The sequence below is a fragment of the Xenopus laevis genome, chromosome 8S (assembly GCF_017654675.1).
Source record: "Xenopus laevis strain J_2021 chromosome 8S, Xenopus_laevis_v10.1, whole genome shotgun sequence".
In the NCBI taxonomy this organism is placed as follows: Eukaryota; Metazoa; Chordata; class Amphibia; order Anura; family Pipidae; genus Xenopus; species Xenopus laevis.
Window position 1 is genome coordinate 47,149,992 of NC_054386.1, and position 27,979 is coordinate 47,177,970.

A 27,979-nucleotide genomic window follows, 5' to 3' on the forward strand; every position below is an offset into this window, starting at 1 on the left:
TTCTGTAATTTGGATCTTCATGTCTTTTTTCCAATGACTCTATTTTCTATGTGTGACCGTTTTTCTAATATTGAAGTGTAAAGTGTCATTTTTCACCTTCTGACCAGCCCTGGGAGGGGGGGGGGGGGTCGCCAATCCTGTAAACTGTTCTAAATAGATACATTATCTTATATTTGTCCCTGCTGAGTAGAATCCCTGAGTTTCATTACAGGCAGCTGTTAGAGTTGTTACAATAGTTGCTAATTCTCCAGAGATGCTGCTGAGAAATGTATCAACTAAATGTTGCAAAATTGTAACAGTTCAGAGCCTGCATTAGAATTACTGAGTTGCCCAATTGAAACACCAGAGACACGAACATTCCACTTTAAACTTGGATGTTTGGAAAAACAGTAAAAAATAAGTAATTCTTTCTGGGGAACAATCTAAAAACAACTGAATTGAAAAAAGTGTTTTGAAGGCAAACAACCCCTTTAAGACTATTAGAAAATCATGTAAACAGTAAATAATCCCAATAGGCTGGTTTCGCTTCCAATAATAATTAATTATATCTTAGTTTGGATCAAGTACAAGGTACTGTTTTATTATAACAGAGAAAGAGGAAATATTTTTTTTATTTTTTTTTTAAATTTGGATTATTTAATTATAATGGAGTCTATGGGAGATGGCCTTTGTGTAATTGGAACTTTCTGTATAAAAGGTTTCCTGATAATGGATCCCTTACCTGTATTTGAATATCAAAGTTAGCTTATTATATTCTTAAGGGCTCATGCATTTCGTTAGATTTAAGTGGAATCTACTAGTGAAAAATGGAGGCAACTTACAGTATACCACCACCACCACCATTTTTTCTGGCTTTTAGAGGCACATTTGTTAAACCTTAGAGTGGGAAATTTGTGTATTTTGTAGGTTAATGGAAACTAATTGCATTTGCCATTGATTTATAATGCTTTTGAGTTTTCACAAACAAAATGCTTTGAATTTCATGATTTATTATACAACATAATTGTTTTCTTGCCAGATCTGACCTACCAATATAAAATAGAAATCAATGGAAAGTGGATATACTTAACTACAGGATTTGGAACATCGTTGTATTTGCCCTTTTGCAAAAATGATTCAACCCAGATTAACTTTAAATAAGGTCAGAAATGTGAGATTTGTATTTTGGTAAATTCAATGTAGATGAAGCGTATTTATGCACATTTAAGATTACCATGCAACTTTTAATAAATATGCCCCTAGAGTCCGACTGTCTAGTGTGCATGAAACCATCAGATTCTATAGACAATAATGGTTTCTATTGCTCCCTTTTTCAAACAACAAGTAGTTCCAGCTGATAATGGCTTGAAGTCCACAAAAGCACAAAGGCAGAGTAAAGATAAGTTTAGAAGAAGGTATTCTGTATAAAGGGGTAAGCAGGCTTTTCTTGAGGGCTTTTTGAAATATCAGTGGTAATGTGGTACCCACCATCATTGCTTGCCCAATCAGAAGGAAAGAGGATGCAGGTTGTTGGCTTCATAGACTAGAAATCTACTCAATCTGTAGCAAAAAAAAAAACCCATGAAGCTATTTAGTAGAAGTTAGCTCCTTTTTAAAATTAATTTTTTTAAAAGTGTTATTGTGTTTTTTAATAAAACAAATGGAAAGATTGAACTTTTTAATTTGTGACTACTTTTATGAGAACTATTGTAGAATATTACTAATGTCTTCTTTTGGATTCTGTGGTTTTAAAACTTATTTTTGCTATCCTCATGTTCTGGATTCTACAGATGGAGCACTGGATACACCAGTGTGCATCCCCAGTGCTCCCAAGAAAGCACCCAGAGCGGCATGCCGCCCCTAATGCTTTGCCGCCACAAATCCGGGCCTGTATGTCCTGTGCCTCACCTCTGCACTTACATTTTCCCCATATTGTGTCCATTACTATCCCTATTGTGTCCACATTGCCCTCTGTATGGCAAAGTATCTTAACAACCCTACTAATGATTCTATTCTACAGTGCTGCCAGATATGTTGGCACCTTGTAAATATGTGTTAATAATATTAATAATAATAGAATTGATATTTAAGCTACAGCCTTAATTGCAGACTCGGGTGCCACTACATCATCCAATGATATTCATGACAATTCTGTATTTTGTGGCAATAGTTTAGGAAAGGCCCTTTCCTGTTTCAGCAGAATAATAACAACATGCTTAAAGTAAGGTCCATGCTGAACTGTATTGCATAGGTGGGAGTGGAATAACTGGACTGGCCTGCACTGAGCCCTGACCTGAATGAGTTGGAAGCCAGGCTAGTCCCCAAGTTGTAGCCTGGCTCACATAAACAGTGCAAATTTACCAATGATGATGGTTATAGTACCACTGGTTATTTTTGAACAATTTGATCTTGCATTGTTACATAGTTAGATCAGGCTGAAAAAAGATCAAAGTCCATCAACCCCTCCAAATGAAACCCAGCATCCATACATACACACACTGACCCCTCCATACACTCATATAAACTATATATATACTCATACACTAACTATATATTTTAGTATCACAATAGCCTTGGATATTATGCGTGTCCAAAAAATCATCCATGCCATTCTTAAAGGCATTAACAGAATCAGCCATCACAACAACACCCAGCAGTGCATTACACCACCTACACTGCTTCAAATTAAAGTTCTTTTCCTCTCTTCTGAAGGGGTGACCTCTGGTGCAGTGATCTGCTTTCTGGGTAAAATGGTCCCCTGCTATTTGTCTATAATGTCCTCTAATATACTTGTAAAGTCCCATCTCAGGTGTCTTTTTTTCCATAGAAAACAACCCCAATCTTGACAGTCTACCCTCGTAACGAAAGTCTTCCATCCCTCTAATCAGTTTAGTTGCATGTCTCTGCACACTCTCCAGCTCATTAATATCCCTCTTAAGGATTGGAGCCAAAAACTGTCCCACACACTCCAGGTTCGGCCTTACCAGGGACCTATAAAGAGGCAAAATTATGTTTTCATCCCTTGAGTTTATCCCCTTTTTTATGGAAGACATTACTTTATTTGCTTTAGTGGCCACAGAATGTCACTGCCTGGAATTAGACAAGTTGTTATCCATAAAAAACCCTATATCCTTCTCAGTTAAGTAGTAGTTGCCATTTAGTATATAACTTGCATTTATGTTATTTTTGCCAAAGTGCATAACCTTGAATTTATCAACATTGAACCTCATTTTCCAGATTGCTGCCCAGTTTTCCAACTTAGTCAAATCACTCTGCGAAGTGGCAGCATCCTGCATAGAACCTAAACAGTATTTCTGCACAATTTTGTATCACCAGCAAAAATAGAAACAGTTCTTTCAATGCCCTCCTCCAGGTCATTAATAAACAAGTTGAAAATCAAAGGACCAAGTTCAGAGCCCTGCAGCACTCCACTAGCAACACTGGTCCAATTAGAAAATGTTTTATTTACCACCACTCATTATAATCCATCTTTTAGCCAGTTCTCTATCCATGTAAAAATACTAAGTTCCATGCCAACATTCCTTAAAGGGGAACTCTGGCTTCCAAACCAAAATTTGATAAGGAGACGCACATAACACAGAAACCCCTAATATATCCACCACAGTTACCTGTTTCTTCAAAAAGTATGAATAAATGCCATTTCCTATGCTGAAATCGAGCTGATTAATGTTTCTTCTATTTCTGCATCATTTGAAATCCTGGCAAGGAAGGAGGGACTAAAACACTGATGTTACAAATAATCCACAATGCATTGCACTGTGATGTTCAATTCCTTATTGAAATCACATGTGCAGGGAATCGTGGGGTTTGGAGGATGCAGGCTAAGGACAGATGGCTGTTGATACAAAGTAACAGTAGTCAGCGAGCTCAGCAAAGTAGTCAGTCAGATCAGCAGGAAAGCAGGGGGCTAGGCTTAGGGAACTGTTCCAAATCATTAAAAATCATGAAAAGTCTGCATATTTTTTATTTGATGTATATTGCAAAGTTGCTTGAAATTATGTTTAGTTTTCAAAAAGCTTCTTATGTTTTTTGTGGAGTTCCCCTTTAATTTAAGTGTTTACTTTCTGTGTGGCACTCTATCAAATGCTTTAGCAAAGTCAAAGTAGATCACATCCACTGCCTTCCCAGAATCAAAGTCCCTGCTCACCTTCTTATAAAAGGAAATTAAATTAGTCTGGCAAGATCTATTATGCATAAAACCATGGTGGCATAAATTCATAGTATTATTACCGTATATACTCAAGTATAAGCCGAGTTTTTCAGCATCCAAAATGTGCTGAAAAAGTCTACCTCAGCTTATACTCAGGTCAGCGGGCAGTAGCTGAGATTGCAGTCCCTTTTAATCATTCCTATACCTACAGTTCACTTGGGGAGAGACTGCAATATCCCACAATGCCCTCTGTAGGTTATATGAAAGAATAACAGTGCACCCTCTGTTGGTTATATGAAAGAATAACAGTGACTGCAATATCACACAGCGCCATCTGTTGGTTATATGAAAGAATAACAGTGACTTCAATATCACACAGCACCCTCTGTTGGTTATATGAAAGAATAACAGTGCGCCCTCTGTTGGTTATATGAAAGATTAACAGTGACTGCAATATCACACAGCGCCCTCTGTTGGTTATATGAAAGAATAACAGTGCGCCCTCTGTTGGTTATATGAAAGAATAACAGTGACTGCAATATCACACAGCGCCCTCTGTTGGTTATATTAAAGAATAACAGTGACTGCAATATCACACAGCACCCTCTGTTGGTTATATGAAAGAATAACAGTGACTGCAATATCACACAGCACCCTCTGTTGGTTATATTAAAGAATAACAGTGACTGCAATATCACACAGCACCCTCTGTTGGTTATATGAAAGAATAACAGTGCGCCCTCTGTTGGTTATATGAAAGAATAACAGTGACTGCAATATCACACAGCGCCATCTGTTGGTTATATGAAAGAATAACAGTGACTGCAATATCACACAGCGCCCTCTGTTGGTTATATGAAAGAATAACAGTGACTGCAATATCACACAGCACCCTCTGTTGGTTATATGAAAGAATAAGAGTGCGCCCCCTGTTGGTTATATGAAAGAATAACAGTGACTGCAATATCACACAGTGCCATCTGTTGGTTATATGAAAGAATAACAGTGACTGCAATATCACACAGCGCCCTCTGTTGGTTATATGAAAGAATAACAGTGACTGCAATATCACACAGCACACTCTGTTGGTTATATGAAAGAATAACAGTGACTGCAATATCACACAGCGCCATCTGTTTGTTATATGAAAGAATAACAGTGACTGCAATATCACACAGCGCCATCTGTTGGTTATACGAAAGATTAACAGTGATGGCAATATCACACAGCACCCTCTGCACATGGTAGTGGGACAGTGGGACAATGCACACAGTAATCCGTTTGGCAATTCTCTGTCAGCATCAACTTTGCAAAGAAGTCCGGTTGAACGCTGGGGGGGTCGCTTTGGCAGAATGTTCGCTGCTGGGAGACAGGGCTGTAGTTGTGTCTAGGCTTATACTAGAGTCAATACGTTTTCCCAGTTTTCGTAGGTAAAATTAGGTACCTCGGCTTATACTCGGGTCGGCTTATACTCGAGTATATACGGTATTATTATTATTAAGTCCAGTATCTTATTGCTTAATACCCCTTCAAAAAGATTTCCTACCACTGCATTGGGTCTGTAAAGTATCAGTCTTCACAGTTAATGCATAATTATACAGAGTAGTGAACAGAGAAGATGTTTATGGGAATAAATAAAGCTAAACGCACCACCTAAAGTCACAAATCCCAAACTTGAGTACTTGAGCTATACACAGGCTGCTATAAGCTGTGGACTGATATCTGGTTGTTGATACAGTCCTCTCTTAAAGTGATACTAACACTAAAAAACTACTTTTTAAAATATGAATGTACATTAAAAGTTACCTATAGGTCATGTTAATCGTTTTTTTGATTAGAGGTCTGTTTTGGTAAGTAATTGTTATTTGACGTTCCTAAACCTGACTGTTTTGCCAACCTGACTGTCCCATCTCACCCTGTGAGTTAGAGTTTCTAATGCTAATGGACTTCTGCTGCACAAATATGGCAGCCCCCTCATAGATGAACATGTGCAGTCAGAAAGGTAATGTTCTTTCAGCAAATACGTTATGGCAAAATTATAAGTAGCAAACCAAGCCAATATTATGATAGATGTAATAATGGCTTAATTTGAGTTCCTCAGAAAGTATGCTAAAATTGCCTGCCATCCATCATATTTATAAAAGAAAACCTGGTGTACAGAGCAGTAGATCCAAGAATCACTCCCTCAGTTTGATAGCCGGATTAGATGCTCCCAATCCACGGTGGCCATCTTGGAAAGTGCGATATCGCCCCATCATAAAAAGTTTGAAAACACATCCAGACACCCAGCCTGCACATATTTAAACTACCTCTGCTTACCCCTAAAGCAAAGACTGCACTATCACACTTGATGTAGCCTGTCCCACCTAATATTTACTGCTCCAATTCTTCAATCCCAAAAAACAGGAGCACTACAAGTTAAACTCCACTGACATTTGAACTTAATAAAGACCCCCATCGGGCTGTGACAACTGGAAAATATAAAATACTGCTGCATGAAACAACAGACCCTCACTTCAACCGTGACCATGACAATATTTTTTGTGTCAAAAACATGCAACTAAAGATATAAAACTACGCATGCTGCACTCATACATGAGATCATAACGCTCTAACAAACCACAACCAATACAAAAAAAAGGGAAGGAGAAGGCGAATATTTGCCTATACAATTGCAAATTTCCAATTAAACCCTCCAAAAGTCACACATTTTTACAACTATGGACAAATACCTAGGACCCCACGCATCGCAACCACAACGCATTACAAAAGGGGGTAAAAAAAGAAGCTAAACGACTGTTGAAACAGCTTCTTCACCACAACGAGCACAGCCTCGCCAAGCAGCCCTATGCACCAAACAGAAATCGTGGTCACAACCGACTTGGTACAAGTTCTTGCTCCACTAGGAAAGCTTTTCGAAGGGTTAATAAAGGATAAGATACCGGACTTCATAGCAAATCATAATACTATGAGATTGTGCCAGCATGGTTTTATGCGTAATAGATCTTGCCAGACTAACTTAATTTCTTTTTATGAGAAGTTAAGTAGAGACCTCGATTCTGGGATGGCAGTGGATGTGATTTACTTAGACTTTGCTAAAGCATTTGATACAGTGCCACACAAAAGGTTACTGGTTAAATTAAGGAATGTTGGTCTGGAACATAGTATTTGTACCTGGATAGAGAACTGGCTAAAAGATAGACTAGAAAGAGTGGTGGTAAATGGAACATTTTCTAATTGGACCAGTGTTGTTAGTGGAGTACCACAGGGCTCTGTACTAAGTCCCTTGCTTTTCAACTTGTTTATTGATGACCTGGAGGTGGGCATTGAAAGTACTGTTTCTATTTTTGCAGATGATACTAAATTGTGCAGAACTATAGGTTCCATGCAGGATGCTGCCACTTTGCAGACTGATTTGTCTAAATTGGAAAACTGGGCAGCAAACTGGAAAATGAGGTTCAATGTTGATAAATGCAAGTCTATGCACTTTGAAAAAATAATATAAATGCAAGTTATACACTAAATGGCAGTGTGTTGGGAGTTTCCTTAAATGAGAAGGATGTAGGGGTCTTTGTAGATAACACGTTGTCTAATTCTGGGCAGTGCCATTCTGTGGCTACTAAAGCAAATAAAATTCTGTCTTGCATAAAAAAGGGCATGAACTCAAGGAATGAAAACATAATTATGCCTCTTTATAGGTCCCTGGTAAGGCCTCATCTGGAGTATGCAGTACAGTTTTGGACTCCAGTCCTTAAGAGGGATATAAATGAGCTGGAGAGAGTGCAGAGACGTGCAACTAAATTGGTTAGAGAGATGGAAGACTTAAATTATGAAGGTAGACTGTGAAGGTTGGGGTTGTTTTCTCTGGAAAAAAGGTGCTTGCGAGGGGACATGATTACACTTTTCAAGTACATTAGAGGACATTATAGACAAATAGCAGGGGACCTTCTTACCCATAAAGTGGATCACCGTACCAGAGGCCACCCCTTTAGACTAGAAGAAAAGAACTTTCATTTGAAGCAACGTAGGGGGTTCTTCACAGTCAGGACAGTTAGGTTGTGGAATGCACTGCCGGGTGATGTTGTGATGGCTGATTCAGTTAATGCCTTTAAGAATGGCTTGGATGATTTTTTGGACAGACATAATATCAAAGGCTATTGTGATACTAAGCTCTATAGTTAGTATAGGTATGGGTATATAGAATTTAATTAAAAGTAGGGAGGGGTGTGTGTATGGATGCTGGGTTTTCATTTGGAGGGGTTGAACTTGATGGACTTTGTCTTTTTTCAACCCAATTTAACTTTGTAACTATGTAACTGCTAGACCAAAAGTTATTGAGTATAAAATAAACTTCAGATGAACTTCTGCAATAATCGTCCAACCAATCACAGCATCTACAAGAAGCAGAAACCAGGATCTCAACTTTGGGGGATGATTTGGGAAAAGCCCAAAACCAAATTGATCTCCAACATAAACAAATGACCATTCTTGCTGACAAAGTAAACGATTTGGAATCTAGAAGTAATTTGTGGCTAGTGGGTGTTCCTGGAACAAGGAAGGGAAAACAGTTGGACGACCTCCTTCTTAAATAGCTGCCTGAGACCTTACAAATGAAACCAACAGACAGCCATTATCAAATAGAGAGATCTCACTGAATCAGTCCTCCACCTCATGAAAACTCATCTAAACCTTGCCAAATAATCTTTAAGATGCTGAACTATGTTGACAAATAAAACATTCTAGAGGCATACAGGAAGACCAGAAATATCACTTTTGAAGGACACAGATTGCTTCTTTTTCAGGAATTTTCAGCACTAATCACATCTAAATGTGATTTAAATGTGATTACTGCACGTATAGACTTTACTCCTATCTGTAGACATCCTATGAATGTTAAACCTAAAGTGCTTGTATGCTGCTGTTCCGCAAGTTTGAAATCATTAAATAATTAGAAAAGGGTAGACTAAAGAGACTGTTAGTAGGAGACAGGAAAGAACTGTGTCCCACAGTCTCTTAAAAGCAAACTAGTTCGGTCAGCAGCATGACTAGTGTGAAAGTTTCTATTAAAATATAACTTTTATTGCAATCTACCAATAAAAGCGCTCCTATCATTACACACCCACCGCCTACCTTGACTGCTGGCAGTGCTGGACTGTGTCCATAAAAACACAAAATTAAAAACTGCAATTGATGGACTTGTGGTGTTAATGAGCAGATTTCAAGCATCTGCCCCTGGCTATTAATGCCAAATAGAACACAATCGCCGGCTCCCACAATTTTCCTATCTGTAGACTTACTCAAAACTGGACAAAAATTCTCTCTACTAGGAACATTATCCTTGGTATAAATGAACACTTACATAACATTGTTCAACCCACAACTTTTGCAAACCCCTCACAAGGGAAACATCCAAGGACATTGACCCACAATCAAAGGAAAAATGTTCCTACATTTTCTTTGAAAACAAAAATGCGGCATGCACTGCACGTTAATACTTTAATATGTTATTGTTAATTTATGTTTGTATGTTTCTTACTCTTTCTTCCAGCCCAACATGCCCCTCTTATATGGAGCAAGCATCTGGATGCCGATCGCTAGGACAGATCCAGTTGCACCTTTTCATAGATACTTACCATGGCCAATTCAGGAAAACTGGTATATGCTAATGCCATGGCGCAATCTACCTCCATTATAAATGATATTAAAATCCTAACTTGGAATGTGGGAGGTTTAAATTCACCAATTAAAAGGAAAAAAGTCCTTGAAAAGCTTAAAAGCGAAAATCCTCATATAATACTACTGCAGGAAATGCACTGGCAGGTGGGAGATAGTAACAGTCTCAAAGCTAACTGGTTAAGCCATTGTATAGAAGCCTCATACACATAACATAAGGAAATCTAGGGGAGTTGTTACAATATTTAATAAATCACTTAACTTACATTTAATAAAAACATTGAAGGATAAACAAGTCAGATACCTACTGCTATTAATAGAACTCTTGAATGCAGCGTCGGACTGGGCCAGCGGGAAACCGGGAAAATACCCGGTGGGCCCGGGCCTTCATGGGCCCCCGTCGGCCCAGCCCCCTCCCCCAATGTTCTGGCCCCCAAATAAAAATTAATCGGTGCGCCGGTATCGCACGCGCTTTGGTGTTCGCGCATGCGCATCGGCGTTTGCATACACACCAGCGTGCGCAGAGACGTTCGCGCATGCGCACTGGCATGCGCCGAGACGTTCGCACATGCGCACGGGGGGCCCGGAGTATAGTTACCCGGTGAGCCCCCCCATGTCCAGTCCGACCCTGCTTGAATGTTCGATATATCATAGCAAATACATATGCTCCGAATGATGCTAATCAAAATGGTTTTACAGAACTTCTACAAAAACTGGACTCTTGGGAGGCAGCATAAGTAATCATGGCATGAGACATGAACGCAACATAGGACAGATACTGAGACAATGCAGGCACTCTCTCCATACCAACTACAGATAGAGCTAAGTACCTTAAAACACTATGCAATCACTTACAAATCCAAGACTCTTTTCAATGTATGCACCCCACTTCTAAAGAGTACACCTTCTATTCTGGAGTCCACAGGACATTCTCTTGCATAGATCATGTCTTTATTTCCCAAACACTCCTCCATATTATACAACAATCTGAAATAAAATACATAATAATCTCAGACCACGCCCCAGTAACACTATGCATACAACACCCCAACCCAGATCATTTAACTGGCGCTTCCCTGCATACTTCTACAATAATGAAGATTTAAAACAACACATAAAAAACACTTCGGCCAACTATATGGATGATAATCTCAATCATTGGGACTAACTGGTATTAAGGGGACACATCACCATATATCTGGCACACTGAAGAAAGCATTATAATGCCAAATATAAATCATTAAACAACAAACCCTGCAAACACACATTCATAAACTTCAGGGTAATCAAGGATGGATTACATCCCCCACACAAATTACCAAAACAATGGCACATTACTTTCAAAACTTCTATGCTTCAGAGGCTAACAACCCTGAAGAGGAAATCACATTCATGCGAGAGGCAAATTTGCCTAAACTAACCATAGAAGAAAGGATATATATATATATATATATATATATATATATATATATATATATATATATATATATATATATCTACATAACACAGAAAAACATAAACACTGAATACTATTTAATCTAAATGCAGAAAAAACATTCAACAGGATCACACACACGTTCTCAGATTAATAAATTAATGGTGCTAGTTACCTCAAACAAATGCAAACCAAACTTTTGATCGAAGCCTTGTGATGCACCTCCGCCGTACGTGCAACTGCATAAATCCACAAATACCGTTTTTCAAGGAACGATCCAGACTGCAGGATTAACTGCTCAATTAGGTGTTTATTGTTCAATTAGGTGTTTATTGTTCAACACAACATGTTTCGAGTCTCAAAGGACTCTTTGTCAAGTGTATACAATGGATGTGAAACAACGTATAATATAGTGTTTAACAGGAAATGACATCAAAGCGTTAAGCCCATCCTCCAAGTGGCAAACAAGTGAGGGAAAACAATGTTTCAAAAGTGAAGATAAACTTCAGTTTGTAACAACGTAAATCGTGTCCTTATATAATAAAGTTCTTTTTCCAAAAGGCTAAGGGCCTTTATGTTTCTCATTCAATTTTATTTCATAGATAAGCTTCAGCTGTCACCAATGTGCTGTAAAAAAAGGAAATAATCAATACAATGTAAAAGGGGTAAAACATTAGACCAATGGGCAAAACATGTTAGCACTGCCAACTACGGCCTACTAGCCCAATCTGTCTCAAAAATAGCAGAGACTGACTCAGAGTCCTCTCGGACTTAAACGTATTCTACATGATAAAGTAACCGTAATTACTGTACGTTACCATAACTGGATTCTGAAACATTCTGAATGTGTGGCTAAGGGGTCAAAATCTGGAAGAGAGGTAAACACAAAGATTAGTATTAGCGGCGTTTCACAAGAAACTTTTTACACTCCAAGATTCATTTAACCCTTTAGGGTTTACAGTGTTAAGCTTTCTAATCCAATACATCTCTCTTTGAGATAATCGCAATTTCAGATCCCCACCTCTTGGGGGGTTATGTACGACCTCCAAAACTAGCCATTTTAGTTGGTTTACGTTATGACTCATAGCCGAGAAATGCCTAGCAACTGCTGTGTCCGAATAAGTATCCTTTTTAAAATTTCTGATATAGCCTCGATGTTCTTTAATTCGTGATTTAACTTGTCTCACTGTCTGGCCCACATATGCCATCCCGCATGGGCATTTGAGCAAGTACACCACGTTACAGGTGTCACAGGTGGCATAATGTTGTAGGCGTATGGGGGTCCCATCACATGGATGATTGATGGTGTCCCCTTTAATAATAGATGTACAACATACGCCAATTTAAGCATGCAAATGTACCCTTCTTTGGTCTTCCAATAAACCTTTGCGTACGTGGACCCGAGGGGTTAACCTCTGATGGACACAGGATGTCCCTTAGGTTACATCCTCTTTTATAACTGAAAAGAGGGGTATTAGGGACACATTTACCCAAAGTATTATCTTGTTGGACAATAGGCCAATATTTACGTATGGTATTTTCTATAGCTTTACTGTTTACTGTCTAAACGTAGACACAAATGGTAGCCGTTTACTCTCTTTTTTAGGTTTGTAAGTAAGGAGTTCTTTCCTATCGATTTTGTAAGTGTCTTCAATACATTTATTAATGGACTTTTTGTTGTAACCCCTATCTAGAAATCTTTTTTTCAGATTTTCGGTAGCGTTTTCAAACTTCTCTATATCGGATGAAATCCTACGAGCCCGTAGGAACTGTCCTTTTGGAATAGCTTTAACCACATTGGGGGCATGGAAACTTTTGGCATGCAGGACGTTATTCCTATCTGTATCCTTCCTATACAGGCTAGTGTGCACATGGCCTTCAGCGATGGTAAGGTGTACATCCAGAAAATTCAACGAGAGTCCACCAACCTCAGATGTAAATTTAATGGTTTTATGGGCTTTATTGGCTTCTACGACCATCTCCTCAAAAGTTTGAACAGGACCTTTCCAAAAGATAAGGATATCATCCACATATCGGAAATACTGGATGATATGTTCTTTAAATGCCCCTTTCAGGAATACTTTTTTTTCCAGATTATGCACGAAGAGGTTGGCAAAAGCTGGTGCTACTGCAGCACCCATCGACGTGCCCTGTCGTTGCCAATAGTACTCGCCTGAAAACCTGAAATAATTTTTTTGTAGTACAATCGATAAACAATCAATTAAAAAATACATTAACTGAGGTGACAAGTTGGTATCTAAAAAAGCCTCTTCTATGACCCTTATGCCTTCATCCTGTGGGATAGAGGTATATAAACTTTGTATATCCACGCTCACAAGTATAATATCAGGGTCTAGTGCATTCAGGGCATTCATTTTAACCAACAAAGCTGTGGTGTCCTTCAGACACACTGGTATGTGGCAGGTTAATGGTTGTAGGAAGGTATCTACAAATTTAGATAAAGGTTCCAGGACAGACCCAATGCCTGAGACTATGGGTCTCCCTGGTGGACTGGCAAGGCTCTTGTGGATTTTCGGAAGTAAGTACAACACAGGGATGCGTGGAAACTCGGTTGTAAGGAAATCCTTCTCTTGTGTCTGGATCACTCCGTTTTACCATGCTTGTGTCACCAAAAGGTCTATATCCTTTTTGATCTGTAGTGTGGGGTCATAGTCTATTTTTTCATAATGTCCTGGTACATTAAGTTGATTAAGGGCTTCGGCTTTATACTTCATCATATCCATGACTACAGTTGCTCCCCCTTTGTCTGCCTTACGTATAATAATGGTATTGTTATTCTTTAATGAATCTAGAGCTCTCTTCTCCTTAAACGTAAGGTTAGGGCGAAAACATTTATCTCCCTGTGTCTTCCAATGTTTCTTGACCTCAAAATTCACAACATTTTCAAAAGCTATTAGAGATTCATTAATACACTCCGGTATAAAGGTGCTACGTTTCTTAAGTTTAGGTTCCGCTTTTATAGAACAGTCCTTTGGTACAGAGCCTGAAAAATAAGCTTTTCATTTTAAGTCACGCAAGAACTTTTGAAATTCAATTTCCCAATTAGTCAAATCAGCGTCGTAATATGGAATGAAGTTTAGGCCTTTGTTTAATACGCTAAGCTCAGACGCAGTCAGTTCATATGAAGAGATATTAATAACTAGATTTACCTGGTTTGCTTGCGGGTCCGTTTCGGGTAGCGACCTCTGCCACCTCTCGAGGACGCCAAGGAACTTGAGGACCAGCAGCGAAGACTCGGCAACGTCTATACAGGCGTCCTCAAGTTCCTTGTTTTCGCCCTAACCTTACGTTTAAGGAGAAGAGAGCTCTAGATTCATTAAAGAATAACAATACCATTATTATACGTAAGGCAGACAAAGGGGGAGCAACTGTAGTCATGGATATGATGAAGTATAAAGCCGAAGCCCTTAATCAACTTAATGTACCAGGACATTATGAAAAAATAGACTATGACCCCACACTACAGATCAAAAAGGATATAGACCTTTTGGTGACACAAGCATGGGAAAACGGAGTGATCCAGACACAAGAGAAGGATTTCCTTACAACCGAGTTTCCACGCATCCCTGTGTTGTACTTACTTCCGAAAATCCACAAGAGCCTTGCCAGTCCACCAGGGAGACCCATAGTCTCAGGCATTGGGTCTGTCCTGGAACCTTTATCTAAATTTGTAGATACCTTCCTACAACCATTAACCTGCCACATACCAGTGTGTCTGAAGGACACCACAGATTTGTTGGTTAAAATGAATGCCCTGAATGCACTAGACCCTGATATTATACTTGTGAGCGTGGATATACAAAGTTTATATACCTCTATCCCACAGGATGAAGGCATAAGGGTCATAGAAGAGGCTTTTTTAGATACCAACTTGTCACCTCAGTTAATGTATTTTTTAATTGATTGTTTATCGATTGTACTACAAAAAAATTATTTCAGGTTTTCAGGCGAGTACTATTGGCAACGACAGGGCACGTCGATGGGTGCTGCAGTAGCACCAGCTTTTGCCAACCTCTTCGTGCATAATCTGGAAAAAAAAGTATTCCTGAAAGGGGCATTTAAAGAACATATCATCCAGTATTTCCGATATGTGGATGATATCCTTATCTTTTGGAAAGGTCCTGTTCAAACTTTTGAGGAGATGGTCGTAGAAGCCAATAAAGCCCATAAAACCATTAAATTTACATCTGAGGTTGGTGGACTCTCGTTGAATTTTCTGGATGTACACCTTACCATCGCTGAAGGCCATGTGCACACTAGCCTGTATAGGAAGGATACAGATAGGAATAACGTCCTGCATGCCAAAAGTTTCCATGCCCCCAATGTGGTTAAAGCTATTCCAAAAGGACAGTTCCTACGGGCTCGTAGGATTTCATCCGATATAGAGAAGTTTGAAAACGCTACCGAAAATCTGAAAAAAAGATTTCTAGATAGGGGTTACAACAAAAAGTCCATTAATAAATGTATTGAAGACACTTACAAAATCGATAGGAAAGAACTCCTTACTTACAAACCTAAAAAAGAGAGTAAACGGCTACCATTTGTGTCTACGTTTAGCATAAACAGTAAAGCTATAGAAAATACCATACGTAAATATTGGCCTATTGTCCAACAAGATAATACTTTGGGTAAATGTGTCCCTAATACCCCTCTTTTCAGTTATAAAAGAGGATGTAACCTAAGGGACATCCTGTGTCCATCAGAGGTTAACCCCTCGGGTCCACGTACGCAAAGGTTTATTGGAAGACCAAAGAAGGGTACATTTGCATGCTTAAATTGCGTATGTTGTACATCTATTATTAAAGGGGACACCATCAATCATCCATGTGATGGGACCCCCATACGCCTACAACATTATGCCACCTGTGACACCTGTAACGTGGTGTACTTGCTCAAATGCCCATGCGGGATGGCATATGTGGGCCAGACAGTGAGACAAGTTAAATCACGAATTAAAGAACATCGAGGCTATATCAGGAATTTTAAAAAGGATACTTATTCGGACACAGCAGTTGCTAGGCATTTCTCGGCTATGAGTCATAACGTAAACCAACTAAAATGGCTAGTTTTGGAGGTCGTACATAACCCCCCAAGAGGTGGGGATCTGAAATTGCGATTATCTCAAAGAGAGATGTATTGGATTAGAAAGCTTAACACTGTAAACCCTAGGCCAAGGATCCCCCTATCCCCTGGGGCATCTCTCATCCCCCTCAAGAATGACACAGAGACTTAATTGGTGCAAAATATGTGTGGAAGTCACTTTCTTTATTTATTACTTTTTGCTAAAAGGACTAGGTACCCCCTGACTCCCAGCTGCGGCTCCTATCACCAACCTGGGCATTGTGCCCACACCGTAATAGACAACCACAGGGAGCAGGGATCATGGGGCCAAGCGCCCTCTGTGACCAACCAGTCGCCCATCCTCCTGCTCCCAACCGTGTGCATAACTGGCGCTAACCCCAGCCCCTTGCATGACTCAGACAAGACCGTGCAGTCAAAGTCTGCTCCACACTAGTGACTCTCCAAAGGGTAGGCCTGCACTGTAACCGTCTTTTCTCCTGGAGCCGCACTGCCGCTGACCCCCACACATTTGTAGCCGCAGCTGATTTCAGGGAGTACCTTTGACTTCACATATAATAATGCCCCAGAGGAAGGCGAAAAAACCCTTCGGTGTGTTTTTCCAATTAGCACCGCAGGGGAAAATTCCTTCCTGACCCCATCTAGGCGATCGGTCCGAAGACCCTGGAGCACCTTCTTAGCCTCCATCCACCTACAGGGTGGGAGGGTGGGAAACAAAAACAAAAATTAGTCTGCTGCTCCTGGCTTGGTTTCCTCCTTAAGCATCTGTCCCTTCTCTGCACCAGCCCCCTTTACCTCCCCCAGCCCGCCCCCTTTTTTCCCGCCACCAGGTATCTCTCCCTTTGTTCCCTTTGTATGTGTCCAGGGGGAGGGAAGGGGGGCTGGGGTGGCAGACAGCCCCAGCTACGTGACAAACTACCTAAAGCCCTGGGGGAAGGGGTCCCTTGCCTAAGTCTCACTCTCCCCTATACAGGTTTCGTTCCCTCTAGGCCAAGGATCCCCCTATCCCCTGGGGCATCTCTCATCCCCCTCAAGAATGACACAGAGACTTAATTGGTGCAAAATATGTGTGGAAGTCACTTTCTTTATTTATTACTTTTTGCTAAAAGGACTAGGTACCCCCTGACCCCCAGCTGCGGCTCCTATCACCAACCTGGGCATTGTGCCCACACCGTAATAGACAACCACAGGGAGCAGGGATCATGGGGCCAAGCGCCCTCTGTGACCAATCAGTCGCCCATCCTCCTGCTCCCAACCGTGTGCATAACTGGCGCTAACCCCAGCCCCTTGCATGACTCAGACAAGACCGTGCAGTCAAAGTCTGCTCCACACTAGTGACTCTCCAAAGGGTAGGCCTGCACTGTAACCGTCTTTTCTCCTGGAGCCGCACTGCCGCCACCCAATGGAAAAGGGGGGAGGGGTACCATTTGTCCTTTTCCATGGCCCACCTATACCTCCTGTGACTTCCACCACTCCTGAATAAATGACCCGATGTTCCCTAAAAACAGATCCAAACCCTCCCTTGACAGATGAACTCCATCTTCCCTAAAAAACTGGTGTTGCTTACTTCTTATGTTGTCGTGCCTTATGATACCTTTCCCAAAGGAACACATGAATTTATGCATGGCCCGGTTCACTTTCTTTCTAGCTTTCTCCACGCCTTTGGGTGAAATTGCCCCCCTCCAATTGCTCCTCTGTATAATGTCTGACCAAGCTAACCCCCCGACCTTCCTGTTTTCCAGCATCTCCGCCAAGTCGGCCCTCATGTTCTCTATGAGTGCTGGAGTCTTTTTTGACGTGAGATCGTTTCCCCCTGTATGAATTATAACTAAATGCACGAAATTAACTCGATGGAGCGCGTTATAGAACCTACCTTTTAGTTGCTCCCATCTCATACCTCTCCAACCCTGCCATGCCAACTTCATGTGTTCCTTTGGTAACCCCAGCTGTTGCCCTGCTGCATGCTTTTTGGCCCAAAAAATAAATGAGTGCCCTATGACCAATATGTTGACAGCAGATCCACACCTTGCTGCGAAGTAAATACATATGCAGGGTTAGCTTCCTTTTCTCATTTTTTCCACGGGCCGTATATACTTCCTATATGCCTCTGATTTCCATCTCCCCATCTTTTTTATCTTCTCTATACACTCCCCCCTCATTGCTGCCTCCGTTGCTGCACCTATTCTGAAAGAATGTGAACTAAATTTCTTTGGGTCCCAACCATTGACTTTTACTGCCTTCTTCAGCACCTGGCTAAACTGGAAAGCAGAAAGGGGGGATGAGTCTTTGTGCAGTAGTAGCAGCTGCCCACCCCCGGGCCAGACTGTCCTATAATTCACCAGTGCCTTGACCGTACATGTTATTTTACCTGTGGCCTCTATACCTATCCACCTCCCTTTCCCTTCCTGATCAGTCTTAGCTCTACTAACATAGACCAATGCTTTCCCCTCTTGTATAACTACGTGCTTGTCCATTAAACCTTTCCCTGCTGCCTTTTTTGATGGGGGGACCAATTCACTTAACCGCAACGCCCCCCCAAATGCTAATGTGAATGCCGCCCTGAACAGCATATATTCAAATTGATCAAAACAGACCTTTTTTAATGCCCTTATGACCAGAGTCAGCCTGCTTTCCACTATTGGTTCTCTCTCATCTACTCTAGGGCCCTCCGCTCTTGCCCATCCTTTTATAACTTTCCTAATTACTGGGCTGCGTACTATCTCAGGTCTACCTTCTGCCACTGAAAAATGGGAAATCGCCTGCTTTTGATTTTCCCTCCCTATACATTAACGCCAGAAATGACAACAAATCCTTAGTGCTGCCCTCCCTCTTACCGCTTTCGCAGAATAGTTGCCATCTTTTCCATGCCTTTTTGTATGCGGCAAGAGTTCTCTCGGATACAGATTTCCTGTACAGCTCTTCTAAGAGAGGTTCACCAACTGCCATAAATTATCAGGGCAATTATGAGGTGTTTTTGCTGCGTTGGGTGCCAATTTAAAGAAAAGATCCCATTTTTCCCTTGACAATGCGTCTGCCAATGTGTTTTCTACACCTGGGATGTGCTGCGCTCTAAATGAGATGTTAAATCTCATGCAAATTAAAACTAACTGTCTCAATAGATTGATTACTGGGGCTGAATCCGATGATAAATTATTAACTGCACACACCACCCCCATATTGTCTGATATGAACCGAATTGCTTTATCCCTAAAATCCCCTGCCCATAGCTCCAGTGCTACTACTATGGGGAATAACTCTAGCAAAGTCAAATTCTTAGTTAAACCCAACTCACGCCATGCTTGCGGCCACCTGCCAGCACACCACTTTCCTGCAAAGTAAGCTCCATAACCAATGCTACCCGACGCATCTGTTAACAATTCCAATTCTCTGTTATTCTTTGTCTCAGATAACCATAACCTTATTCCGTTAAATTCTGTCAAAAAACTATCCCAAACACCCAAATCTGCTCTCAACTCCTTAGTTATCCTTATTTTGTGAAATGGTTTTTTAACCCCTGTCGTAGCCTTTTCCAACCTTCTCTTAAATATCCGACCCATTGGAATTATTCTACATGCAAAGTTCAGCAGCCCCAAAGTCTGTTGCATTTCTCTCAACGTTACTTTTTTAGTCCCCATTAAATTATGTATTGCCTGCTTGCTTTTTTCTACTTTATCCCTTGGCAACCTGCACCTCCTGGCTTTTGTATCTATCTCAATTCCCAAAAAGGTCAACTTTGTAGTTGGCTGCACTGTCTTTTCCTCCGCGACTGGGACACCTAACTCTTTTAGCATCTGTAAAAATATTATCAAGGTTTCCTGGCACTTCCCTGTTTGTTTGGGCCCTATGATTAAAAAATCATCTAGGTAGTGGGCTATGGCCGCATTCCCCGACCTTTGGCATATAAGCCAATGCAAAAATGTGCTAAACATCTCAAAATATGAACATGAAATTGCACATCCCATAGGTAAGCATAAATCCACAAAAAATGCTCCCTGAAAATAACACCCGGTCAACTTAAAACTCTCTGGGTGTAAAGGTAAAAGCCTAAATGCAGACTCTATGTCCACCTTTGCTAACAATGCCCTGTCCCCTTGTCCCTTTACGATTTCTAAAGCTTAGTCGAAAGACTGGTACTGCACCTTGCACTGTTCTTTATCTAGTGCATCATTCACTGATGCCCCTACTGGATATGAAAGGTGCTGTATCATCCTGAATTTACCCTGCTCTTTTTTGGGCACTACGCCCAGTGGAGATACCACCAGGCCCTCTATGGGGAGGACTTCAAATGGCCCTGCCATCCTACCTGTTTTTACTTCTTTTTCAATTTTTTGTTTTAAAACATACTCATGCTGGCCAGCTGATTTTAAATTTTTATAGATTTTACTAGGGGGGGGTGTTTGCGATACTGGAATCTTAAAACCATCCAAAAAACCCTTTGCTAAAAATACTGCTGCCTCTTTATCTGGGTAACCAACTAATGACTCACTTAGCTTGCCCATCTGCACTGGCGTTGCCGCTCTTTTGTTGAGCGCCTCGAAAGGGCTGCCTGTTTGCTTGGGTCTCCCTTTTCCTGTTACATTCACTTACAATATGAGAAGATCCACATGCAGAGCATGCATGCCTGAATTTGCATGCATACCCTCTATTACATCTCCTCTCGTTGTATGCGAAACACACGTTCCTTGGTTTGACCGTATAGCTCCCTTTGTTCACATTATTGCTTGTACTACTCTCTTTAGACACCAATCTTGTCCATAAATCTATGTCCTTCTGTCCAAAAGATAACATTTTACTATTTACAATCTTTTTCCTGAAAGCCTGGTCATAATCATACCATGAAGTACCCTTGTAAAACAGATATGTGTCAATTATTGTATCAATGTACTTTATGATATTCAAACTCTGCTCAGGCTTTTTAACTAGGTATACGCTTGAAAAAAACAAAAAACCTTTCAACCAATCAAATATCGATTTTCGCCTTCTCTCTTTTTCCTCCTGTTTCACCCCTTCTTCCTTTTCTTGAACTGCTTCCCTAGTTAAACTGTAAATATCCACAAATTTACCCTCCTCTATAGACTTTCTCGCTTTCTTAGGTAAATGTGCTGCTGTCTCTGTAAGCGCGCATGCATATGTATCCCCAGCCCCAGCTAGGACCATTACCGGAGTGGTTTCTTTTGAATTTTTCTCTATACCCCCACTTTTCTCTTTGCCTTTCAGATACCTCTTAAGTATGGCTACCATTTTTCCCCCTTCTGACTCACTATCTGAATCCTCTGAATCAGAATCCAAATCAATTGGTATGTCATGTTGCACATTCAACTCACCCATAGGTGCCTCCTTTGTAGCGGTTGCCACGATTGGTCTCTGTGTGCTTGTATCCTCTTTCTGCTTTTCCTGCACCCTTGTATTTGTTGGATAGGCTTCTTTTTCCCTCCTTGTTGATGGGCCAGCCTCCTCCTCTTGTCTTTGTGTTCTTTCTTTCCTCCACTGCAACCAGCTCTCCTCTTCCTCCCTGTTTCTAAACTGGAGACTCGGCACCCGATAACCATCCCAATATGGAAACTCCTGTCCCACTGCCCATCCAGGTATCCTCTGGTTATACCATTGCCTAAGTGCAGGAAAAAACTCATAATTATTGTCATAACCTCCATACTCAGTATTACAACCATCCCCCTCCCACATGGCATTAGAACCGTTTCCGTTCCACTGTTGGCAGCCTCTGTGCCCCCATCCCCTCTGGGGGTTCCGATGCTCAAAAACAGGTCTGTTGTTTCCCCTAAATCTGAAACTCCCCCCTCCCCTGGTCGCTGGGGCTTGGAAATGTTCAGCTCCCCATGCATGGCCATGTTCTGATCCTCTGTGTCCCTCCTCCTCAGGGTTGGGGGCAGCTTCCCTCCCCCAATCCTCTTCCCCTGGAAGCTCCTCTTCGCTTGCTCTGCCACCCTGCAGGGAACAGGGGTCGTTGGTGCTGGATCTGCCCCTTAAACCTGGGCCTGAGGGTAACTGTGGGGCCCTATTGGCTATGCCCATCTTGGCCCCCCCGTCCCCTTGGTGGTGGGTGGTGCCTTATTGCTGGCGGAGTGTAATACATTGGTGGCCGTGGGGGACTCGTTGGTGGCATAGGGGGGGGCATTGGTGGCCGTGGGAAAAACATTGGTGGCAGTGGGGACCCCCTCCGGGCCCCCCACCCGCCTCCCCCTTGAACCTCCAAACCTCTTCCTTGGATGCTCCTTGTTGTGCTACTCCTCGATCCTCTGTGCGCCTCCAAACTTCTTCCTTTTCCGCACCACCGGTTCAGCGCTGTTCGTCGACCCAGAAGTGACGTCATCTTGATCCGGTTCTCGTTCTCGCGATGCTTCCTCCTCTTCGCCGATGACGCCGTCTCTTCTGCCGCATCCACCGCTCGCTGACCGACTCCTGACCTGCATGGAACAACTTACCCTCTTCTTGGGCCTAGCGATGTCCCCTGCCGAGCCTTCTGTCTCTTCCCGGAACCTCCTGGGCATCAGGGCTCTCCTCTTCGTCGCTCCGATTTTCACCCCTTGGGCCGCATTCACCTCCATCTCAGCGATGACCGGATCTCTTCCAGCAGATTTCCTGATGAGTTCTTGCCGCACAGCTCTTAGAGATCTACCTGAAACAAAAACAAAAATTAGTCTGCTGCTCCTGGCTTGGTTTCCTCCTTAAGCATCTGTCCCTTCTCTGCACCAGCCCCCTTTACCTCCCCCAGCCCGCCCCCTTTTTTCCCGCCACCAGGTATCTCTCCCTTTGTTCCCTTTGTATGTGTCCAGGGGGAGGGAAGGGGGGCTGGGGTGGCAGACAGCCCCAGCTACGTGACAAACTACCTAAAGCCCTGGGGGAAGGGGTCCCTTGCCTAAGTCCCACTCTCCCCTATACAGGTTTCGTTCCCTCTAAAGGGTTAAATGAATCTTGGAGTGTAAAAAGTTTCTTGTGAAACGCCGCTAATACTAATCTTTGTGTTTACCTCTCTTCCAGATTTTGACCCCTTAGCCACACATTCAGAATGTTTCAGAATCCAGTTATGGTAACGTACAGTAATTACGGTTACTTTATCATGTAGAATACGTTTAAGTCCGAGAGGACTCTGAGTCAGTCTCTGCTATTTTTGAGACAGATTGGGCTAGTAGGCCGTAGTTGGCAGTGCTAACATGTTTTGCCCATTGGTCTAATGTTTTACCCCTTTTACATTGTATTGATTATTTCCTTTTTTTACAGCACATTGGTGACAGCTGAAGCTTATCTATGAAATAAAATTGAATGAGAAACATAAAGGCCCTTAGCCTTTTGGAAAAAGAACTTTATTATATAAGGACACGATTTACGTTGTTACAAACTGAAGTTTATCTTCACTTTTGAAACATTGTTTTCCCTCACTTGTTTGCCACTTGGAGGATGGGCTTAACGCTTTGATGTCATTTCCTGTTAAACACTATATTATACGTTGTTTCTCATCCATTGTATACACTTGACAAAGAGTCCTTTGAGACTCAAAACATGTTGTGTTGAACAATAAACACCTAATTGAACAATAAACACCTAATTGAGCAGTTAATCCTGCAGTCTGGATCGTTCCTTGAAAAACGGTATTTGTGGATTTATGACGTTCTCAGATTACTTAAAATTCAACATTTTGGTCACCAACTATTGAAACTCTTCCATAACCTCTACACATCCCCATCAGCCTTTCTTACAGTAAACAACATAAATTCCGATAGATTCCCTATAAGAAAAGACACCAGACAAGGCTGCCCATTATCCCCACTTTTCTTTAATATAGCATTAGACCTACAACATTTAGCCCAAAACCACAGATTTCAAGGTCTCACCATACAATAAACACAATACAAAAAAATAGTATTTGCAGATGATACCTTGTTATTCATAAATAAACCAAATCGAGACATCACTGTAATAATGGAAACCATCAATAGATATGCTACCATCTCTGGTCGAAAAAAATAAACTGTGATAAACCAGAAGCCAATAAGTTAAAACACACCACCCAAGCAGATTGAACACAAGACATACCTTTCAAAAAAGCACAACACCATATCACCTATCTAGGCATCAAATTCATTAATCATCACTGAAGGCATATCACCCATTAGTTAACTATGTGCAGCTATAAGGAGTGTGTACTGTGGTAAATAAAAAATTTGTGTCCCTGTTATTTATTAAAGGTAGATATGCCCAAAGCTGTTCCTTGCACTTTCTAATAGTTGTGACAGTCATCTTTATTTGTGCAACTAACCGAGCATTATTATGCGTAGGTTTAAAAACCATGGGGTTTAGAGAGGCATGTTGGCAGACTGCCAAGAGAACTATGCATTCAACACTGCCTAGTCATTTTAGACTGATATTGCTACATGCAGCACTCTGACATCAGGGCTGGATTACCCGCTAGGTGCCCTAGGTACCCGCCTAGGGCCCGCCTAACTTCTGTCTTTGATATTCACATGCTTCTAGTTGGTTTACCGCTGTTTTATCTATGACCTGTTGCCTGTTGAAAAGAAATTTGGGAGACTTAGAAGTGGAATGTGACTGGCTTGTGAGAGGGAGGAGGGGGAAGTCAGGCCAGGCTGTCAGGCTGTGCTGTAGCCATTTGAAAGTGATCTGGGGGTAAAATTGAAAAGGGTCTGTGGGGCTGCTGGGGCAGTGTGTGGGACTGTTGAACTGTTGCAGGGAGGGGGGCAGACAAAACTGATAAAACAAACTACAAAAAAACCCCACAAAAAAAAAATATATACTATAATAACATTAATATAATAACATTATTTGGGGGCAAAGTGATTTGTTAAAGGTCTCTGGGAGTGGGACTGTGCAAAACTGTAATAACTGGGAAAAAAAACAGAAATATGTTCAAACTTTCATAACCTGACAAATTTTGTAAAATTAACATGGTAATTAGGGGGTGTGGCCACAAAATGGGCATGGCCCAAAAAAATTTTGCCGCGACACAAACAACTTTTTATCCCTCTTTCTATTTCCAAAATGTTGGGAGGTATGCGCTAGCATAGCAGTGCTTCTTTTATAACTGTGACTTTAGGTGGTTTGAGGTGTGGGCCCCAGAAGCACTACCTTTCCTAGGGCCCTGTTTAGTCTTAATCCGGCTCTGTCTGAGATAAAATCGAATAGGTCAGGCAACTTTCAGAAGATATAAAAATTAAAGACTAGATTTCTAGCAACGCCCCTGGGTCTGGGTCCACCCTTTATGTATGGTTGGCTTAATGTTTTCTTATCTTTATTAAGTGTGTATATTTACATTGTTGGCATGATTTAAATAAAACCATATGTACATGCAGAGTGGGGGCACAGACAGGAAAGCAATACAAAGTAACTGCTGAGGGAATACTATAAGAAAAAAATTAAGCTTATAAATTGCAACTATAGAATGCAAATATTGAATGCAACTATAGAATGCAACGTTCTTAAAACATCATAATAGGGATGTGCTTCTGGGAGAGGGGGGGGAACAGTTGGATTTGGTTCTGTAGTGGAACAACTTGGAGGTATTCTCTCTCTGGTATAAGAAATGCATATTCATTGCTGGTTTGGGCTACCATGGCTTCATATTCAGTTTCAGGATCCTGCTTGCATGGATGGTAATTGTTTTCAGTTTGTGAGGTTTGGCAATGCAAAGGATAAATATCCACCATAAGCAAGTGGAGTGGATCCATCTAGCCTCACAGCCAACTGGCTCATGCTGGGGAGAAAAAAATGGGGATAAAATGAATAAATATCTCCTGCTCATTACATAGTAAATGTACTTGTTCAACAGGCACTAATAAAACAGCTTTAAATAAGCAAGAGCCATACTCACATGGGCATATCATATCTGTAATCTGTGTGTGTGTGGGGGGGGGAGTACAAATATCAGTAAGTCCACAACAGGGACATTCTAGCATTATTATCACAATCACTCAGACCAGGCTGGCTATATAAGATGGATTTTCCTAATGCTGACTTTAAATAAAACTTAAAAGAAATTCCAAGCACAAGTTATGTAAAAGTGCCAAGGCAAGGAAGCACCTGTTTGTTACAGAAATGTTGGGGCAGAACCCATTTCAGGTCCTATCAAATGTATATGTATTTTTACAAATAGACACTCACACATAGTTTTCTTTTGTCTGGTGATGAAGACAATAATTAATGTAAAAATGCAGTGAGCGCATACCAGCACAATGAACAGTGTAAAATAGATTGGCACTCCAGAGCCTGTAATAACACAAACACAGAAAGAAACACATCAATGACAGGACTCTGTAGGTAAACTGGGCCAGTCTAATGGGAGAAATCACTTTATGGAAAAACACTGCTAATAGAACAACCCCCCAGGTACAGAATCTGTTGTACTGTCTCCTAAATTGGTAGTTCAACTGCACATTAGAATAATACAGTGTGAAGATTCAGGCTGCAGTGTTCTCTCTTGATATAGTAATTTCTTAATTTTATAGAAATTACAATCAACATAAATATGTGGTGGCATGCCTAATGCTTACCAACAGGGCCAGAGTTAGAGGAAAGGGAAATACACTTCTTGATGATGGGAAGGATCAGAGATGTATGATCTGCAGTCAGGGGTGATTCGGGCCCCTAAGCAGCCCTGAGATGGCTAATGTGATGCTGCTCCAATACAAGGTAAGGTACGGGGGAGGGGGGCACAATAGCGCTCTCTTAAACTAATAGAGCTGAATTTACAACTTAATTTCCTGAAATTCTGCTCTTAAAGGAATAGTTCAGTGTGAAAATAAAAACTGGGTAAATAAATAGGCTGTGCAAAATAAAAAATGTTTCTAATATAGTTAGTTAGCCAAATATGTAATGTATAAAGGCTGGAGTGAACAGATGTCTAATAAAACAGCCAGAATCCACCTTTCTGCTTTTCAGCTATATAACTCTGAGTCAGTCAGCGACTTGAAGGGGGGCCACATGGTACATTTCAGTGAGTTTGTAATTGATCCTCAGCATTCAGTCTCTGATTGGTTACTGCTTGGTAGCCAGGGTAACCAGTCAGTGTAAACCAAGAGAGCTGAAAAGCAGGAAGTAGTGCTCTGGCTGACTTGTTATACATCAAATCACTCCAGCCTTTATACATTACATTTTTGGCTAACTAACTATATTAGAAACATTTTTTATTTTGCACAGCCTATTTATTTACCCAGTTTTTATTTTTACACTGAACAATTCCTTTAAAGTTACCAGGAGCGGCTTTTTGCCATCCCTGGTAATTTGAGGGGCAATGCCTCCCGTGGCAAGGTTCTTACCTTGCACCAGGTGCACCACGGTCTGCAGGCAAGAAATCCAGCTGTTCTCCCCTCACAAGCTGTCATCTATCAGCTACATTTCAGCAGTTGTTTGGAACCTTAAATTATATAATAAAAATATTCCAAAATTTTTGAACATTATAATATGTATTTTATAAATGTATCTATTATGTTACTATGTTATTGTGAGAAAAGCAACTCACCCTGGTGGTCCAGTGGTGCGGCGGGGAAACCCGCTGCGCCGCTCCTCTTCAGCCGTCATTGCCCGCAGCTCGTTTGTGCGCAAAATCGCGCAATGGCGCAAAATTCAAAAGGGTATTTAAAGGGATCCCATTT

The 27,979-nt window shown here is 41.3% G+C and overlaps 2 protein-coding genes and 1 long non-coding RNA gene across 3 annotated transcripts; 1 reads left to right on the forward strand and 2 right to left on the reverse strand.

The window, feature by feature from the left end:
* Positions 1-11,548: 11,548 nt before the first annotated feature.
* LOC121397570 lies at positions 11,549-22,545 on the reverse strand. Its single transcript, XM_041574476.1, has 3 exons — positions 21,683-22,545; positions 12,077-12,125; positions 11,549-11,885 (listed from the first exon to the last, which is right to left on the reverse strand). The coding sequence occupies exons 1-3, from the start codon at positions 22,386-22,388 to the stop codon at positions 11,855-11,857; spliced, it is 786 nt and encodes a 261-aa protein (XP_041430410.1). The 5' UTR covers positions 22,389-22,545; the 3' UTR covers positions 11,549-11,854.
* LOC108711013 lies at positions 14,798-23,971 on the forward strand. The gene is made up of 3 exons (XR_005963762.1): positions 14,798-15,471; positions 23,355-23,403; positions 23,595-23,971. It is a non-coding gene; the product is annotated as an uncharacterized LOC108711013 (long non-coding RNA).
* Positions 17,412-20,320, reverse strand: LOC121397569. The gene is made up of 2 exons (XM_041574474.1): positions 19,575-20,320; positions 17,412-19,526 (listed from the first exon to the last, which is right to left on the reverse strand). Exons 1-2 carry the CDS (start codon positions 20,318-20,320, stop codon positions 19,280-19,282), a joined length of 993 nt encoding a protein of 330 aa, XP_041430408.1. The 3' UTR covers positions 17,412-19,279.
* Positions 23,972-27,979: the final 4,008 nt, after the last annotated feature.

Coding starts and splice junctions, on each gene's coding strand:
- LOC121397569 (XM_041574474.1), bottom strand. CDS start 20,320: ATGGGATGTGCAATTTCATGTTCATATTTTGAGATGTTTAGCACATTT. Junction 19,527..19,574: donor GCACTGGAGCTATGGGCAGG/GGATTTTAGGGA, acceptor CAATATGGGGGT/GGTGTGTGCAGTTAATAATT.
- LOC121397570 (XM_041574476.1), bottom strand. CDS start 22,388: ATGGGCATAGCCAATAGGGCCCCACAGTTACCCTCAGGCCCAGGTTTA. Junction 12,126..21,682: donor TACAAAGGAGGCACCTATGG/GTGAGTTGAATG, acceptor CCTCTCTTCCAG/ATTTTGACCCCTTAGCCACA. Junction 11,886..12,076: donor TGTTTCAGAATCCAGTTATG/GTAACGTACAGT, acceptor CTTTTTTTACAG/CACATTGGTGACAGCTGAAG.